The sequence below is a fragment of the Neodiprion fabricii genome, chromosome 1 (assembly GCF_021155785.1).
Source record: "Neodiprion fabricii isolate iyNeoFabr1 chromosome 1, iyNeoFabr1.1, whole genome shotgun sequence".
NCBI lineage: Eukaryota > Metazoa > Arthropoda > Insecta > Hymenoptera > Diprionidae > Neodiprion > Neodiprion fabricii.
This window is the reverse complement of record NC_060239.1, coordinates 17,320,787-17,340,455: the sequence shown is the minus strand read 5'-3', so window position 1 is coordinate 17,340,455 and position 19,669 is coordinate 17,320,787. Positions and strand designations below refer to the sequence as shown.

Sequence of the window (19,669 nt, the reverse complement as noted above, 5' to 3'; positions counted from 1 at the left end):
AGCAACTTCGTAACGGTACAATTCAAAGGCAGAAGCCTTACCTTAACGGTTGACCTCAGGCACACAAACTGATTCTAATTTAAACTATACTTCACAAAAGCAAAACTGATAAGGAAAGGAAAAAGGATGCAAAGAGTTTAGAAGGTTAAACGATAGCGGTAGAATAAACGATAGGTCGGTAGCAAAAGAAGGAAAAGGTGTCGGCAGCTTAAATCGGTAGTAATGGTCGGGAGAATAATCGAAAACGAAGCTGTTCCTCAACAGGTCGAGCGTTGAATAGCAGGTCGTAGTTCAGCTCGCCGATCTCGCGGTTGTCGTGAGGTGATTCTTCTTCTTTGATTGGTCGGTTGACCCCCACCACAAATAGGCCATCCCCCTGTGGCGAATATCGGTTACTGCGTGGTCATATGTTTTCCAAAAATTACCGCTAGATGTGGTGTAATGTGCTGCTCGCGATTTCGTCGTTGACACCAACTCGTACGATTTTGGAGTCGCTTCAATTTACGGTCCAGGCTGCCTATCATCGGGGACTTCTTCGACAGAGGCATACAGAGGGTGCCTCTCGGTCAAAGTTACCGGGTGGAGAGTGACGCCTCATTGTTCACCTCCACCGGCTTTTTGCACAGACAGTAGCTAGCTGCCTGTACCTGAGGTCGTGCAGTCAGACGGTTGGCCAAACCGTGGACCACGACCCACACAATTAGTCCCTGCCGATAGGAAGGCAGCGTCGATCCTCAGAATGATGGCTTTATCACCCTGGACGTAGTAGTTTGGGGTCGGTCCGGCACCAGGCCGGTAAGTCGGAGGATGGCAGGTTACGGTCTGCCCTTCACGCCATCCTTACGGCATCCGATAGAGTTGGCGGCTGGTTCCTCTTCGAGGAACGATGCCCTCGGCCACCGGGAGGATTTTTATCTCCCTGTTCACCGGCAGTCGAGGCGATACGGAAGGTTCGGGTGGATGCTACCCCACGTGTATATAAAGGTGCACCAAGGTAGCCAGTGTAGTCTGGTGAGACCGTCAGTAGGCGAAGTCGTCGAGAGCTGCAAACGGTAGCTAGTGGTCCCTCGTTGGTCGGGATCGTTGTCGTCCAAGTACCTTGTTAGCTTGCGCCGAAGCGCGAAATAAAGGATTTACAAAAAAGAATTAGTTAAAAAGTAGTTATTGCCTATTTTGTATCGAGTTCGGTTGGAGTACCCTGCTGAGGACCCGTAAACTAAAAATAATAGCGGTTGTGTGCCCTTGTGACGGGCGATTCTGAAACGCCACGTTACAGTACATAGGTGAATAACGATATTACATCTAGTGATATTGAAATGTAATTGTCAGGAATAATCGGTTTACTTATTTTTTCCACCAATGTAAAACTGTCTTTGACTCTGGAGGCAGGGGGGTGATATTTGTGGTGAACCATGAATTAATTAATTTCGATAAGGCGTAAGTCGGGCTATTAACAAAGGAGACGTGACATGATTCGTACTGGAATCCCTTCTTTATAAATTTTAGGGAGGCCATATGCGCGTGGGGGTACACTGTTATAGGTAGTGATACTTCTATGTATGCTTTTGTTGATTAATTTAGAATTAAACCAACCAAAGGAGAGTTTGTTGACCCTAGACTGTAGAGTGTTGCTGAGGTCATATCTTGCAATTCTATAGGTATTAGTGTCCGAAAGCTGTTGTCGCATTTTCTTATTGTAAATCTCTCTGTGCATAGCCACTGACGTATTACCTTTATCCGCTTTTAAAAATGTTCGGGTTGTTTTTTTTTAAAATCATGGTATCACGTATCAAAAAACGTTAACGAAAATATAGGTTCATTTTCATTGACCGTTCACCAAGATTCACCAATACATTACATACGAGGTCGAGAATATCAATCCTTCATTATTCGAAGTACAAGACGGTGCATCGATAAAATTGAAATAATTGATAGTGATTTAATATAAATCAAAGACCACAAATTGTAAGCAAGGTAAATGTAGATGCGAATTCAGATGATTCAAAATGATAAAAGCAGATATTCATACATAGGTATGGAAATTTTTAAATACTTACCTGTTAACTCTAACTCTTTCAACCTCGCGATCGTCATCCCGTTAATGCGAATTATTTGGGTCTACATGGATGCAGCCGTGGTAACATCAGGAAGCTTGCGAAAATACCAGTGTGACGCGTGAGGTGAAAGCAAACACGAAGTGCAAATAGCGGTAATTTTTGAGCCTTGCCAGCAAGCAAATCAGCATTTGTAATTTTTCTCCAATCAATAGTATCGTATAATACATGCTAAAATAACTATAAATAAACTACAGCATTTTTTTACGGCGTTTCAAAATTTTGTAGAAGGGTACAAAATTTACTTGAACGACTTTATTTTGATGATGTAAACAGTTTTTTGTCAGACATACTGAACATTTTGAAATCCACCATAAGATTAACTTATCCCGTCTCGGTTCACCCAGCCCCCTATTTCCGAATACCATTCTATCACCTAGACATAATTAAAACATTAAGTCTTGTGAAGCATATAATATACTCTAATGGTCATCTGGACGGCTCACATGGATCAAGGACAATCGACCAAAGATAGCAGGCGTGGCTAGTATTGTAACGGTTTCGTTAGTGCCAAGTGGCCATGTTAATATTTTAATAATTGAATAGCGAATAACTGGAAATTTACACTACAAGTGAAGATGCAATTTATTTTAACAAAAAGAATACCAGGCACATTTTACCGAGTGTCACAATTTTCTTTATTTTGATCATGTTTCACGATCCAAAAAGAGGATCTCTTAACAATGCCGGATACCTATCTTAAACACTCATTCACTCATCCATTCATACAAACACGTTAAAATACGCCAAAAGGCTCCCAAGTTGATTACGTCGCTCGTGTTGTTTAACATAAATGGTATGAAATAGGTGACTCGAAAAAAACTACTAGGTGGAAACTCTGTTGAAATGATTCTGAATTAAACAAAAGGTGTGAAGCGAAACTTACAGAAGTTTCCAGTATATTAAAATGAAATGTTATTTCACAATGGTTTACTTAACGTCAAAACGCTGATAATTATTACGAACGGTGGCACAGTACGACTACCGTTCGTAAGAGGCAGATGGAGATCCTCGATGATTGGCCACAGGCTCCGTAGATTTTCTATTGTCGTCGTTGATATTTGGTGTGTCTACCGACTTCGCAGATGTTATATGAAGATTTGTTTCTCAGTTAAGTAATTCGTGGTCACATCGACAACGATAATTTAATCTTAGTACGTAAATTGAATTTGGAAAATTAAAACAAGGCACATTGCCACGAGGTATTTATCGATTGCGACTCATCGCCTAGGCGTCTTCTCGGGAAGTGTTATATGGGGACTTTCTGGAAATTGGTCAAGTCTCTCTTAAACACAATAATAAATGTTCTGAAAAATTGTTGTTCAACAGTGTTCAACCGCCAAACTAATAGTTCTACGTGATTTTTGCATAGGACTCATTTTGTAGATTTCATTACGGCGTACATTTTTCGTAAAAAAACATTTTTCGATAAATCTCATTCTAAATATAATAACATCAAAATAGTAACACTTGTTTATTTAAATAATATTTTCGGCCAAAAGTCGTCATTTTGTGATCCCGCAAATTTTACACTGTATTCTTTTAGGTTCAAACTACTTAAAAAAAAAATTGGCGGTTGGGCACGGCTGTTGAATAGAAGTCGTCTAAATTCATGGATATTCCGACTGGACTAAAAGTGCTTCGATCTTTCTAAACTCAGAGAAATTCTATAAATCTGTCGAATAATGTATTAGAATTTCATTTGCGTAACGCACTAGATGATAGACTCATGAGACGTAGAATAAAAAGAGGCATTTATAAAGCATGGATTAGAAATTTGAAAAGTTTGAATTATATTTATTCAACAATAGGAGCAGAACTGATGTTCTGTTCAATTATTTCCGTTATATGATTTGTATGTTGAATCCACATAATTTTTTTTTATTGATACCTTCTTTGTATTTCGATTTCCTTTATTAAAATCTTTATTATTCAGCGCATCTGTTTTCTTGATCGATATTGTCAATCTTTCCATCGGTATCGGTAAGTTTACAGACAGCGATGAGTGAAACCTTGTAGTTATACGGCACTGTGTATTCTGTATCCAGGAACGATACGATACTTTGACATCTTTTAGCTTGACAGACAGCCACGATTAATCACCCTGGTCTGTATTTTCAGCTGTCGTAATCAAATTAAGATAGACACTATCAGCTACGGTTCTTACGCTAGTCTTACGAGAACAGCTGCCTGGATTAACAACCGAATCTGGGACGTTAGAAGGGAGCATCGGTTCAAAAACCCATGTCTTCGACAATGAGGTTCTAGCTAACAACCCAAGTCTGTGCACCGAAATTAGAGCGATTTTACTTTTCCACATCCAAGAGGAAGTCCTTCAATTTTATCATTTTCACCATACTCTCTGTTAAAAAGCAAATACACTTATACTAACGGGGTCTTCTCATAAACCACCAGCTTCGAGAAAACCGCACACGTTACAATATATCAGTTTCATGTTGCTGCAATCTTAGAGCAATTATGATGCGCAGGTTGCGGGAATTACAATATTGCAGCAGCCTATCAGCAATGTTTCATACAGATGCTGCAAATTGTAGTATTGCTACAATGTGTCTGAATACTGGCAACCGTAATTGCAATATAGCAATGTTGTTGTAATGTTTATGCAATATTGTGTGCTGCGCGGATATTTACGTTCGAATTGATGCTTGTAAAATGTCACAGAGAGAGTCACAGTCAACGTTAACTGAAATAACAACACTTCGTGTAAATAAATGTTTATGCAAAATTTGTTTAATGTATCTCAGTAAATCCAACGTTACATGGAAAAAAAATTCACCAGAGAGTTAGTAATTTGTACAAAAATTACTGAAATTCATCCATTTCTTTGGCCGTCTACTCTGACGCAACCTCGTCGTCGCACGTTCTTCACAAAGGCTGCTGTAAATTCTCCCATGCGTTCTAAAGTTAAGCACCACAAAATTATAAAATATAACAAATGTAAGCTCCTATTTCATAAGTAGATTCATAGACTCAATAAAGTTTTATCGCACGTTATATTACTTATTTTAATTCTCAGGTCCGCACCAGGCAATTTCCACCTACTATCGACCCGGAATATACTTTTCATGAAATATCGCAAAGACTACGAGATCCTGAGTGGGAAGTTCGTCAGCATGCTCTCCGCGTCCTCGTCGATGCTCTGCCTGCTGTCGAACAGAACTCTGTCGACAAGTTGATGGTCCCAGTGTTCCCAGAACTAGTGACAAATTTAGGCCATCCAGCACCAGCTGTGAGAAAAGGCGCACTGGATACTCTCCAAGTTTATCTTTGCTGCAGCCAAGACACGATGAAGATGTTTCAAAAGGTACGAACTTCATTATGGTTTGTTCATTATTTCTTTAGTGCGCTCAAAATCTAATTTCAGTCAATTCTATCTAGATATTAGACAACGGTTTCAACCGTCCCGATGCTCTGGATAATCTTCAAAGTAACATCGGCGTGGGGGTGATCGTCGGCATTCCTTCACTGCTCTTCTCATCGGCTGGTAACTTGAAACCCTCAAAAGAAATGTTGAAGTTCACTATAAACGCACTGGCTTCACGTATGGTTCAAGTTACTCACCAGGAAGCTGTGTTGAGATCTCTGGCGCAAATACGCGAGAAGATTGGAACTGGCGATTTCGATTCCAACCTGTTGGATTATAATGCAAACTTGAAACGTGACTTTGAAGTTCTTTGCGAAGTCCATAACGTAAAGATTTCCAAAGATAAGAATGTGGGGTTGAATGACCATCAGAAGTATGAGGAAGTTGAAGAAATCGTACCACTGATGGAGAAGTGGGGTAGTGATAGTGATACTTGCGGTGCAACAAACGATGGTCGTAACCAATACGACGAACACAATGATGTCCTTGTTGAATTAATTTCACCGGCTCGCGTTGTTGTAGAAACTGAGATAAAATTTTACTCGGAAACGGCGATCTCAAAGACAATATTAGAGGAAGAAAAGAATAAGAAAAACGAGGCGGACACCGAGTCTGATTCTGTAAGTGAAAGTAATTTCAGCGATGAAGACGTGGGAATAGTTCAAATCCTAGAAGACATTATTCCCGAGAAGCGGAATATTCGGAGGCGGGTGCATTTCGGCGGAGAAGTCGTCAAGCTCCGAACACCGGATACCGACGATGAAATCATAGGTCGTACACCAGAAGTGCCCAAGACGAGGATACCTGTTCCGGTGCATCCAGCTACCAAAATGCCCTTGGATCGCCGGCGGTCTCACTCCAGTGACATTAGTCCTAATCGCTTTAAACACCCAAGGAGACGGTCGCTTTCGAGCAGTTCAAAAAGAAAAGTCTACACACATAATGCACTCCTGAGACCGCAAAAAAGCATCCTGATGAAAGCAAACAGCCCGCTCTACGTTGTTCAGCCAGTGGAACCAAGGAAAGAACACAAATGGGATTACCACGATAAGACATCCTCAGCTGCTGATGATATTCAAATAAATCTAATGCATTCGGAGCAGATCAAGGATGGTGAAGTCCCGAAACAGAGTATAAGTATTGTGGAAAATGGCGGAAAAGTAATGAGCAAGAACGAAGAGCAGACATATCACTCTAACGACAAGAAAAAGGAAACGAAGAAAATCGTGGAAAGTGTTAGTTGCAGTCAAAAACAAGGCCTGATTAATAACAATTTTGGTGTGAAAAGTCGGGATGCACGTGGCATATTGCAATCGGGTCAAATATCAATACGAGCAAGTACGCCTCGGAAATCTTCAAAGTGTCCATGCCAGCCATCCAGCCGTATCAACTTTGACGTATTTCCGAAGCAGGAGAGAAATTACATATTAATGGAGCTCTCAAGTTCGGAACGAAAAACTGACGTTGAAAAAAATGCCTCGACGAACGAGTCGAGTGCTGATTTCTCGCGATTTACTCAGGTCGTAACCGACGCGTTATTTGGCATGAATATTTCAACACCGCGAGCAGAAATCCTAGCTCTTGATCAGTTTCTAAATCATAGGATTGATAGCGCACAGACAGGCACAAATCAGAGATCTGCAGGCTTACATGTGAATTGGTCAGAGTCACGCAATATCACATCCAGAAGTTCGCAGGATTTACATAGTGAAAAATCAGTAATACCTTTCGCGGCAAAGAAGAGTTCCGAAAGAAATTTTGGTCAGTTGCCAAGAGACGTTGACGCAACATCGACTAGTTCTGCTTGTAACAAAAAAAGTGAAAATAATGTCTATGCCCCAAATATTGTACTTCATAAAAATCAAAGTTTTCGGGAATTGGCAGTCGGTGATGGCTGTGATAAATCTACTCTGGATGAAAGTGAGAGTTTGAATTGCAGTAGCAGCGAAGGTGACGTCGAGAAACCGGTCTGGAAAAAACTGGGGCTTGTCGATCCAGTATCCTTAAATGATGTTCATAACAAGGTAGGAGTAACATTATTATTTTGTTTTTTGTTGTAAAATTGAGTAAAAATCAGAATTGTGAGGGCAACGGCTGTATGTCATTACAGACGACAAATTATAACGATTTTTGTGATTGTGTATTTTGACTCACTTTTGAATTCTTATAACAAGACGCGAAGTGACAAATTCCTGGTCTGAATCAGCGGCGCTTTATTCTTCTTCGCTCGACACAAATTTTGAAGATGTAATTGACAACATTCTTCTCGTAGATGAGATATAATAAGAGAGTTCTTGGACACAATGGCGGCCTACTGGCAGAGTCAACAGCGATTCCTGCTTTACCGACAGTCGGTATGTCACCCCGCGATCGTAAACCTTATCTACGGTAGTGTTATCGACAGAAGCGTCATCGTGGATGGCACCACCTGTATTTTTGCTCGATTGTATCAACAGACAGTTCGATAACAAGATTTCTGTGCTGTCAGATGAGAAACCATTTTCGAATTTTTGTCGTCAGATCAGCGGACATTTCTAATTTTCGCCATTAGATGGCAGAAATTTTACTGACGGAAGTGTTACTAATAAGAGCATTAACATAGATGGCGCCACCAGTCACTATTTTACCGATCACGTTTCTAGAGAGTCAATGCATGTCGTGACTTGTCTGGTAGAAAATTGTAGCGGAGGTGGGTGATGTATAAAACGTGAGCTTGTTACAATAGTCTTTCTGTTCTCATCGTCTCTTCTCATCGTGAACTGTTCTAAGTTGTGAAAGAAGCATCTTTTATCGAAACACAATGGATCTGACATTAGTCAACTACATCAGCCGCCAGGAAAATCTACCGACCAAAAAGATGTCGAAACTCGAAGAAAGTCACTGGGCTAAGACTGGTCGAAACGAAATTTGAAGTTCGTGTTCTGACGACGATCGAGAGAAAATACAACGTCTTCTTACCACTGAGAATCGCAATGGTTTTACAAGAAAATTCTGATCAGCTGGCCGAAATGTGTAACATGGCTGGGGAAAATCTTCTGCAATTGAAATATCGTGGCGAAGAATTCAACAAGTGTGAATTTTCATACAGTTATGTGCCGTAAATAAACTGTGCGATCCCCTCTACTTCTACAAAATTCATCCGCGAGGCGATAAAAGCAGGTGTGCTGAAGATAGAATAGTCAGTCTTCTACCTGCTGTCTGATGGTAAAATCGAGCGCAACATTCCTACTCCTCAACGTGGCGATGATCCTAGACGTGCAATGTTTTATAGGCCATAACATGATGTTTGTACCCAAGGAAGTTGCAGTCATTACCGTAAACGGACCAGGCCTGGATTACATCTTTACCAATCCTGTGATTTGGCTAGCTTACTACTTGAATGTAGAGTTACTTATGCTTCCTTAACACGCAATTATCAGGGAATACTATGGTATGCTGGGAACAAATCTCACGAGGATGTACTGAAAATTGCGAGAAAAAAAGTAAGAAATGCTTGTTACGTATACGTGAAAAGGAAGGAGAAGAAAGCATGGCTGACGGAGATCTTCGATGGTACAATGGGAGTTATTCATAAGGAAGATTTGCACACCACACCCCCTGCACTGGAAAAGTTGAAATTTATGGAAGCAGCACCCCGGGATGACTTTAAGCGTAAATACTTCCTATCGGATAATATCTGGAAGCATGCGGAGGAAGGATTATTTTGGTATGATGACAACCCTGAATGCGTCCCAACATACAACTGCGCCTTTGAAAACGTGCAGAGGCTGAGGAGTTGGTATTTGAAGGAGTGTACCGACTCTCTTGAGATATCGTTTCGTCTGTACAAAGAATTGGATGGTTTAAAGGCAATGAGGTCTGAGGATATCGCTTTTTTGGTAAAAGAATTTATCTACAGATTCGTATCAAATACCGTCAGTGAGGTATGAGATAAACTGCCAGAGAGTATAACAGTGGACGACAATATTGCCAGTTACCGCAGATGCCTTCTGCATTATATACCACGACCCGGTGGTGATATAGCGGATGGACCAAATCGTATAGTGAAGGACTGTCTGGGTGCAACCGTTTACCCACAAAATAACGGCAATATGTACAAAAAAACAAATAGAATTCATGAGAATTATTAAAATTATATTTTAGTTCATACATACAATTACAATATAATATTCAATAAAATTATTTACTTTTCCAGAAAATAGAATTTATCACAATTATATCCCGACTTATACCTAGAATTAGAATGAAATATTCAATAAAATTATTCACCTATCTAGAAAATAGAATTTATTACATTTATATCCTGACTTATACGTAGAATTAGAATGAGATATTGAATAAAATTGTCTACTTATCTAAAAAACAGTATTTATTACAAATATATCCCAGCTTATACATGAAATTGAAGATGAAGTATTTAATGAAATTATTCACATATGTAGAAAAAATAGAATTTGATACAATTATACATCTATCTTCGTAACTTTTATCAGTATTTGTAATAATAATTTACTTGAGGGAATATGTAAATATACTACAAGTTTGATTTGCGGTAAAATATATGATCAATAAATACGAATTTTATGTATTGGGTCTACAAATTAATTCGGTGCCTTTACTTTGGTAACTTGTATCTCTGGTTTGAATTTGAATTTTCTCCTTGCCCTGAGGTAGTTTTAAAGAGCAAACCTTAATCTGTGAAACATACTATGAAAGGTGGCGGCCCTGTGAACTAGACCTCAAACAGCAGTAGTGAAAACAATGGCATCCGTCAAGTAGCATTTGAGACTGTGTCACAAACGCCGCATATTCATACCCGAATATATCATTATAACCATTTCAATGACTATTAATATCGCTTTAGAGACGAGGGAGCATAGCTTTAAAATCATTATTAAATTCATAATTATTCATTTCACAAAACAGTTCGTGGTACAATAAAAGTGCAGCGGCGCAGCAGTTGCATGACAATTCAAAGCCACACACCGCAAGATCGAACAAAGACGCTATAAATTTATTGCGCTGGGAAGTTTTCCCTCATCCGGCTTATTCGCCAGACATAGCTCCTACACACTACCACACGTTCCCGTACCTTCAACATCACCTTTCGGATACGCGCTTTAAGTCAGTGGAGGAATTCGAAGAAAGCATCGCAGATTTCATCCAATCAAAACCACCATCATTTTACCGTGAAGGAATTCGCATACTACCTCAGAAATGGCAGAAAGGTGTCGAAAGCGACGGCGATTACGTCGACGATTAAATACTGATTCATTCGTTTTATATTAAACTTTGAAATTCGACAAAAAAAAAGGCACCGAATTAATTTGTAGACCTAAGAATTCATAGTTTTATTCTTTAAAATGGGAGGATTTTGTAAAATAAATTTATTTGGGGGGAAAATGTAAAAATATCATGAATTTTGTTTGCAGTAAAATACGTGATGAATAATTGTGAATTTTATAGTTTCGTTTCTTAAAATAATACATAAAATCTTTATTATCTTGATCACTTTTGTCAACATCATCATCATCATCAACTTTATTATTTTCAATATCCAACATTATTACTACAGTCTCATTCTCCCATTTTTCGAAAATAATTTCTATACACATATGATTACAATTTATGTAATATAGGCTGTTTGGCCTCACTCAAGCCACCCGCGCGTCCTCAACGAGTTCCCGAAGCTCCTCCTGCGAGAACTCAGATGTCGCTTCGGAAAATCCAATAATTATTTCCTCCTCCATCTCCTTGTCCTCACCACAATTATCGGAGGACCAACCATCGTCCTCAATTGGAGCTGAGAAAAATCCAAAGTTTCGGAGAGAATTTGATGGCATTTTTCAAAATTTGTATAAACATGTTGCTATGTCAGCGGTAAAAAATCTGTAAAAAGATCAAACTGAAATAGAAAAAAAGATGATGCTGTTACAGCCAGCATTTATATACTTGATAAATCTGTAACCAGAAAAAAAGTTTTCACCAATTCAAATGATGGATACAGTGAAAGTGAGAAAGAAACTAGATTTTTTTTTTAATGTAGTGCCACACACCAATCCTGCTTTGAAAAATATCCCTCATCATTAGCTCTGCCGATGTTTGCCAACTGTTGGCGGATGCGGTTAACATCGTTGAGGAATATGGCAACGCGCCTGTAGGCGGCTTCGTAGTCATCAAAACCCGTTTCATCGTCCGTATTCTCCTCCGCTCCCGCAACATCCTCCTCCACCCATCCCCCATCAGCATCATTCTCAGCATTGTCCTTATCCGACGATGATGATTCGAGGAGATACTAGCGAGCCATATTATTTTCAATCTCAAGATTAATAATAACTGCATCCTCGTCACTGTCGTCCTCCCTACCGTGAAAACATTGTTCGTGATCGATAATCAACGTATTAGCGTCGCTATCGATCCCCTCCTCCTCCTCCTTATCACCCATATAGTCCTCCTCCACGTGCAACCATTTGAATGTAGATTCCAATTGCAGTGAAGAAGGCGGGGAGTCTGACGGTCCTCTTTTCAATCCATTTATACTTTGAAAATATTTCTAAATTTTTTCCCGAATTTTTATTAATACGGCGATGGTGAATACAGAAAAGCTAGAACAAGTCGGAAAAAACTTTGTTAGCGTGCTGATCAAATGTGATAATCATCGTGGATTTAAATTAGCATTTGCATTATCGTAAGATGATTGGTGTATCGCTGTATGTATATTTATATATATATTCAATAAAGTACTTACAAAAGTAAACTCTTTGAAGTCACTTTTCACTAGGCACTTCGTCAAACACTTTTCCTGCACCAGCGATTTTTCAAATGGCAGAGAAGATCTAAACTGCTATTCGAAATTAGACGGAATGAGACATGACGCTACGTCTACCCCCCATGTGCAAACCAACCAGCCAATCAGCGATGAGGTGGTACATTACATAAAATGCGACCACAATAAAACGCGGGAACAGTGTAACCAGAGAAAATTTTTCCCGAGAGGGTATTTTTCCTATCAGACGCAACATCCCGACAACCACCATTGCTTCGTTTGCCCCCAAATGCCATAAACTATTGTAAACATTAGCAAGTGTTCAAGGGTTCGAGTTTACCCAAATGACTAGTTTTTGACTCCAGATTATGCGAGTGTGACCTTTCCTGAAACGTCATAAACACAAATCACGCGGCCAAGAGTCGGAAAGACTAGATTTTTTTCTCCTATCAGACATCGCCCGCTACTTGCTTTTCATTAGCCAATTTTTCCCATTACATGTCCCACGTTTATTACGGTTGGGGGCGTGCTGGCTCATATATGTTTGCCATACATTTATTTATTTTTATTCCTCGTTGGGAGATGGCACAGAACTTTTACCCCCACTCCCTCACCCCCAAATTTTCACGATCTAGCCGCATATTAGGTCAACTTCGATATTCAGCAATTCAAAGGCATCGATATTCAAGCGTTTTAATCGAACATTGAAAAATAAAATGTGGAAGCGGTTTACTCTCCAAGGATTTCACAAGTCGATTAATATTTTGTAAGATTTAATAAAGTCCTACAACAACATCAAGCATCGCATCATTCAGATAAAACCCGTGGTTGTCAGCACGGTCAACGGAAAACAATTGTATCGAAGCATTTGCAGGCTTCAGTAAATCAAACGAAGTAAGCAGAAGCGGAAATTCAATGTCGACGATCGAGTTCGAATCAGCAAATACAAGAATGTATTCGAAAAGGGCTATTCACCCAATTGGACGACAGAAATATTCACCGTGAGTAAGGTGAAAAATACCTATCTACCGTAATACAAACTTACAGATTATCAAGATTACCAGAAGGAAGGAAAATACCCCGACGGCTACCTTGTGGAGAAAGTATTACGCAATCGTGAAAATCAGCAAATGTGAAGAGGTTGCGGTTTGACGATTGACCAGTAAAAAGTTACTTTAAATGAACATCTCCATTTATACTATATGTTACGAACAGCCCTTTTGAAACACGCAACACACGCTAAACGTGAAACTGCTGGCCCAGCGCATTTCTGCGAGGGTCGCTTTCCCGCACACAACTGGATGAGTCAGGGAGTGCATTAACACCGAAAAATTGGCGCAATGGCTACTCTGCAGAATAGCGCTTAAGAGATTATACAAACTAAAAAGATATTCAATTTTGTGGATATGGATCCAATCAACCGACGTCTAATTTTTCCTTTAATAAAATATATGAATAATATTGTAACGTTCTTAGACGTTACGGAAATAAATATGGATTCGTGAGTTTGATTATCAAGCCAAAATCAAAGGCGTAAATAAATGTCGTGAAAAAGCTTCAATTGCAGGATACGTGTTTCTGGTTTTAAGTCTGAAACAAGACTGTTTTTACAATAATGTTGGTTGACGCAGCAACCTTATTCTTTTGAAAGACATAAGAGGTTTATAAAGGTCTTTCATCTATGATGACTACTTGATCATTAGAATGGGGGCAAAACGGGTGATTTCACCATTTGTAACAATATCTTCTCGGTCTCATCCGACGTGCGTTGTTGATTGTTGGCTCTTTACCTTTAATTCCGGGGACTCTCGGGTGGTGAGTTGGCGGAGAATTAAATTTTTGGACTCGTCAGGTGGTCGAATCGATCGGGATATGCCGAAGGTATACAGTCCACGTTTCCCTTCCTTCCTGCTTCTCAGGTTGTTATGGATGATCACCCAACTGGTCTATTCAACGTCCCCGGAGAGAAAGAGAGCGAGATCCTATTGTCACCGAAGATCTTCCCCCCTTCGCTGGCCGAGCGAGTACCGCGACTGCATCGGCAATTAGCGCCACTGGGCGCCACTTCACCTGTCTGTCACATATGACATTTTAATGGCCTAATAAGGCCGCGAATATTCAAATTCCATCTCGCCACTTATACGCTCCACCACCGACGAAACCGAGCCGTAATTTTTAACCCATCGACACCTTTCAATCAGTCGAAATTGAGGAGTCTGAGATCAACGAGATCTTAGCCTGGATATAAGTGAGTGCTGCAACCCATCAATCGAACCGGCCTCTGGAAAGGACCTTCCATCAGGCAGAAAGGCAACGTGGAGACTCAGGCTTTCTTAACGGAACGGGTCGGTGAATTGCTGGTCTGTCCTAAGAGTCACCCTCGCGCTACTTAAGGTGGCCCATTCCTCGGCTCACCTGTTCCTCAACCGTAACGTAGGACTTAGTTGTCCTAATTCTGTTTTTTCATATTTAATAGTCTAATTGATTACCCTACCCGTCCTAAATCTCTCTTTGTCATTTGCAATTGTGTACTTAATATATTTTAGTATACAAAATATGAACCATTGTGGACAATACGAGTTCCATCTATCCGTCCTGTCTATACCACTGAGATCCTGTCACCCAGAATACTTTACTTTTATCGCAGCAAGTGTGTTTACACTTTATACAAGCGAAACCCAGAGTAATCTATTTCTAACCGCTCGAGAATACATTATGTACATATTCTCTTAGATCCCGTTGGAAGAGATCCTTCAGATCATCGTCTGCACATAACATATATTAGGTTTAATCTCACATGGTGGACGCATGGAAAGGTACTAGTCTTACATAAATACAGAAGGTTGTCCTCTCGGACTCTAATCACAATAAGCACTAGTTGGCGTTGCTACACTACGGTACGCTGCGGTATAGAATATAATTGTAGCACTCACACAGCACACCTCCTTACATGTATATTGTGTGCCACCTTAGATTTTACATAGTTTTATTTAATATTCATCATAGATCTAAATTTCTCGAATGTTTGCTTACATAACGGCTTTGTAAAAATGTAAGCTCTACTTTGTCCGGTGCTTACCTTAATTACTTTAACAGTACCTTGTTTTAAAAATTCATTTACGTAGTGATAGTGAACTTCTATATGTTTAAAGTTTTTAGTTAAATTTCTATAATTTGCTATATCTATTGCACCTGAGATGATACTTATTGGCTATCTACTAGTTTCACCTCAAACGTTATTATAACTTCCATTATGAATTTCACTTCACTCACAGCCTCAGACAGTGCGATGTATTCTGCGAATGTGGATGCTTTGGTTACGCTTCTTTATTTTCTGGATTTCCATCTGACTATATTTCCAAAATCTGATAGTATACCCTGACGTTGATTTCCTACCTAAGTTGTCTCCTGCCCAGTCTGTATCTACATGGCAATCTGTACTGGACAGTTTTCGCCTTTCTTATAATTTAAGCTCAAATTTTTTGTTGAATATAAGTATTTCAATATTCGCATCGCTTATTTGAAATAAGTCTCATTATAGTCGTTTTAGTATCTACGTAAGTAGTTTACGGTAAAGCTTATGTCGGGCTTTGTGCCTGAGCTTATATACAGTAGTGCACCAATTAGATTGCTGTACTCAATATTTTCTACACACTCATCCGCTTTTTCTAGTTTTAAATTCGTTACCATAGGTATATTATAGAGCTTACTATTTTGTAAATCATGCGTTCTCGCTCATGACTCGATATGATTCTTTTGAGTTAGTTAGTTTCATTTCCTGTTTACAGTGATCATAGTCAATCGGTATTCCTCAATATTCTTTGACGTCTTCCAGATCCTTCATTATAAACCTTTTTGACAGTAGTAGTCCAGGAAATGAAGCCGAAAAAAGGTCTTTTTATGACAAAAATTTAGGACGAATGAGACCTATAATATATTCTGATAGAGCTGATACCCGTGATGAAGGCTTATGTGTTTCCAACCACAGTTTTGTTGGCAAAAAAAAATGCGGAGCGTTCAAAGTTGGTGAAACGATGTTTTTGAGCGATAGCGAGGAAACAATTGATCTGAGAGGAAAAAATGACTGGTAAGAATTTATAGGTACCAAAAAGACAAACAATTTGGCCGGTCGCAAATTGAAATTGATTAATTTGTACTTTTGCAAAATAATAAAAACCTGGTAAAACGGCCATTTCTACAATAACGAATAATTTATCGAATAATGCATGTACATATTTGAAAGTCTCGTAATACATGTCTCTTGGTGTTGTAACAGACTTTTCATTTTCGCGGTTTGCTTCGACCAGGATTAACTCCAACTGCGGAGCCTCTCGCAATTAACGAAAATCATCCGCTATCAATTTACTTTTTATTGTTTTTTATTGTTTTTATTTAAAACGGAATTTCGGATGTCGGTATGACCGAATGACATGAATCTATACGGAAACCGAATAAAAGAAAAGTATAAATATGAGAGAAAATAATAAATAAATTGTATAAATAAAATGGGCACGGCGGACATCTAGGACAATAACAATTCCATAAACGGCATACTCGTAAAATTACAGATAAAATAGTACAGGTCAGAATATAAAACTTATCATAAGCGTGTCTTTGGGGATATTCTTCAAATCCCAGTTTCCATTTCCTCAGATGCGCTCGCTAATTCCGTGCCCGGCCAATTTGAATCCCCTCGTCCGTCATATCTAGGTGGTTTTTCCTTGATCGGGAATCCGTAAAAGATGGGCCGCTGCTACGAGTCCTTCGTTCTCGCAATAGAATCCGTATGCGTTTTACTTCATTTTTCGTCGGTTGTATTATTCGTTCGTTATGATTTCTTTATTTTAGAGCGCACTCTGTTGACGATCGACCGCTCATCCGTCGTCTGTCGCTTACACTTCTCGATCGATTGCTAATACATATGTTCTATAACCGCTTAGGTGAAAGCCCCCCTCCCTACGGACCTACCTATTACTGAGTCCCGTAGTCACTGCTTTGGCGGCTAAATTCAACTGTTACAGTATCCTGAAAAAGTATGCAAAACCGGGGCTCGATCAGATTAACACTTTTTGAGAAAAGCTATTTGTTATTGAAAAAGCGACTTTTTTTGCACGGAATTTCTGGGCTGGAATATTATTGAAGACCAACAAAACTGGAAACATATTAATCCCGAAGAGTCCCACTATCATGAACACTATGAAGCAAAACGATTTCTTACAATTTAGTGGTTGTAAAATATCTCCAAAAAGGGAGCACATTTTTTACTCGCAAACAAATGCAATTATTCCGCCAATTTTCATGTTACAGAATCAGGATTAGCATTATTAAAAAGTTGTTATTTTTACACGAATTCATAAAAAAAAATTTCTTCAAAGCTAATGAGGGAAGATCATTTTTTTTCCCAACAATTATTGCAGCTCCTTTTTTAAACATAGAGGGCTAAAATTTGGGGACAGTATAGACAAAGACTCTTACTAGCCAGCATAAAATTTTCGAAGAATTTACTCGTGAATGGACTGTTCATTTTTGCGGTCAATTCACGGCCAAGATTTGAGGCTGCGTATGGCGACGGAGTGGGGGAAATCCGTCTCAGTCTGGGAGGCGCGCGCGCTGAAAGTGGATTCGCGGGTTCAAATTCGACGATCTTGGAATATCTCTCGAAGAAATGAACGTATCGAGATGTTTTTTTTTATCTTGGCTAAATTTTTCCGCTGATCGTGAATTTGCTATCATCATTTCAAAAAAAAAAAAATATTGTTTAAGCTCGTAATTTGTTTATTAATTTTTTTTTTCACTCATATTTACTCAATTTTCGGATTAAGTGTGAATTTCCTTTCATCGCTGTGAAGTTCCTCAATGACTTTAGAGAAAAACATCGGCTCAATGAAAAATAGATTGTTTCCGGAGCACGGGTCATTACGTTTTGAGGACAAATCGGAAAATAAGGGATAGAACTTCTGGAATACATACGAAACGTATTAACGTTTGCATATAGCATATTTATTACAACGAACGATTATAAAAAATACCGAAACAAAAAATACAAACGTAAAAAGAAATAGTTAACTTAAGTTTTCGATTTCAAAATATTTTCCGTACTCTTAGTTGTACTCAACAAAAATCATTTTTATCATACTAGAAACTTCAAACACAACACAATTTTGCAAATTTCACTATCAACTGACTACACGATGTCCAGTACAACCAAGAGTACGGAAGATATTTTTAAATCGAAATCTTGAGTTAACTATTTCATTTTACGGTTGTATTTCTTGCTTCGGTATTTTTTATAACCGCTTGTTGTAATAAATATGTTATGTTCAAACGTAAATACGTTTCGTATGTATTCCAGAAGTTCTATCCCTTATTTTCCGATTTGTCCTCAAAACGTGATGACCCGTGCTCCGGAAACAATCTATTTTTCATTGAGCCGATGTTTTTCTCTAAAGTCATTGAGGAACTTCACAGCGATGAAAGGAAATTCACACTTAATCCGAAAATTGAGTAAATATGAGTAAAAAAAAAATTAATAAACAAATTACGAGCTTAAACAATATTTTTTTTTTTTTGAAATGATGATAGCAAATTCACGATCAGCGGAAAAATTTAGCCAAGATAAAAAAAAACATCTCGATACGTTCATTTCTTCGAGAGATATTCCAAGATCGTCGAATTTGAACCCGCGAATCCACTTTCAGCGCGCGCGCCTCCCAGACTGAGATGGATTTCCCCCACTCCGTCGCCATACGCAGCCTCAAATCTTGGCCGTGAATTGACCGCAAAAATGAACAGTCCATTCACGAGTAAATTCTTCGAAAATTTTATGCTGGCTAGTAAGAGTCTTTTTTTATACTGTACCCAAATTTTAGCTCTCTATGTTTAAAAGAGCAGCTGCAATAATTCTAGAAAAAAAAACTATCTCCCCCTGTTACGTGGGGGTGAGGGCGTACTGAGCGGTGGTAGTTAATGATTAATTGAATAATCAAGCTGCCACGTAACGACAATGAATAATTATTAAAACTAAGAAAAGACCTACCTTTCGATAAGCCGGTAATTTGTAGGACCGTGTTGCTACAGTCCTGTACAGGTCTGTGAGGTTTGTTTAAATTGTTGAGGCAATTTTATAATAAAGAAAGTGGGAAAAAGGTCATTCAAAATAAATGGTTCAATATGATTTAACTGGTAAAAGATGAAGTATATTCTGTTTCGATTTGGTGATTGAAATGTCTGGTAACAATCAATGGTGATAATGATATAAGAGCCAAAAGTAACAATTTATAAAGTGTTCAAGTTTATAAAAATCGTGTGTTGTTCTATTCTAAAGGATATTATTATTTGGTACCAGGAACATCTACTCTGAACGATGGTTATAACTAGCTGGTCGTGATTATTGTATTGTATCTC

General features: G+C 38.9%; 1 protein-coding gene across 1 annotated transcript in view; it reads left to right on the top strand.

Annotated features, from left to right (window-relative positions):
• Positions 1-19,669, top strand: part of LOC124187809 — a 340,932-nt gene that overhangs the window by 25,901 nt on the left and 295,362 nt on the right. The window contains exons 3-4 of the mRNA XM_046579997.1: positions 5,152-5,439; positions 5,514-7,523. Coding sequence (XP_046435953.1) covers positions 5,152-5,439; positions 5,514-7,523 — 2,298 coding nt within the window. The remainder of the gene's footprint in view (positions 1-5,151; positions 5,440-5,513; positions 7,524-19,669) is intronic.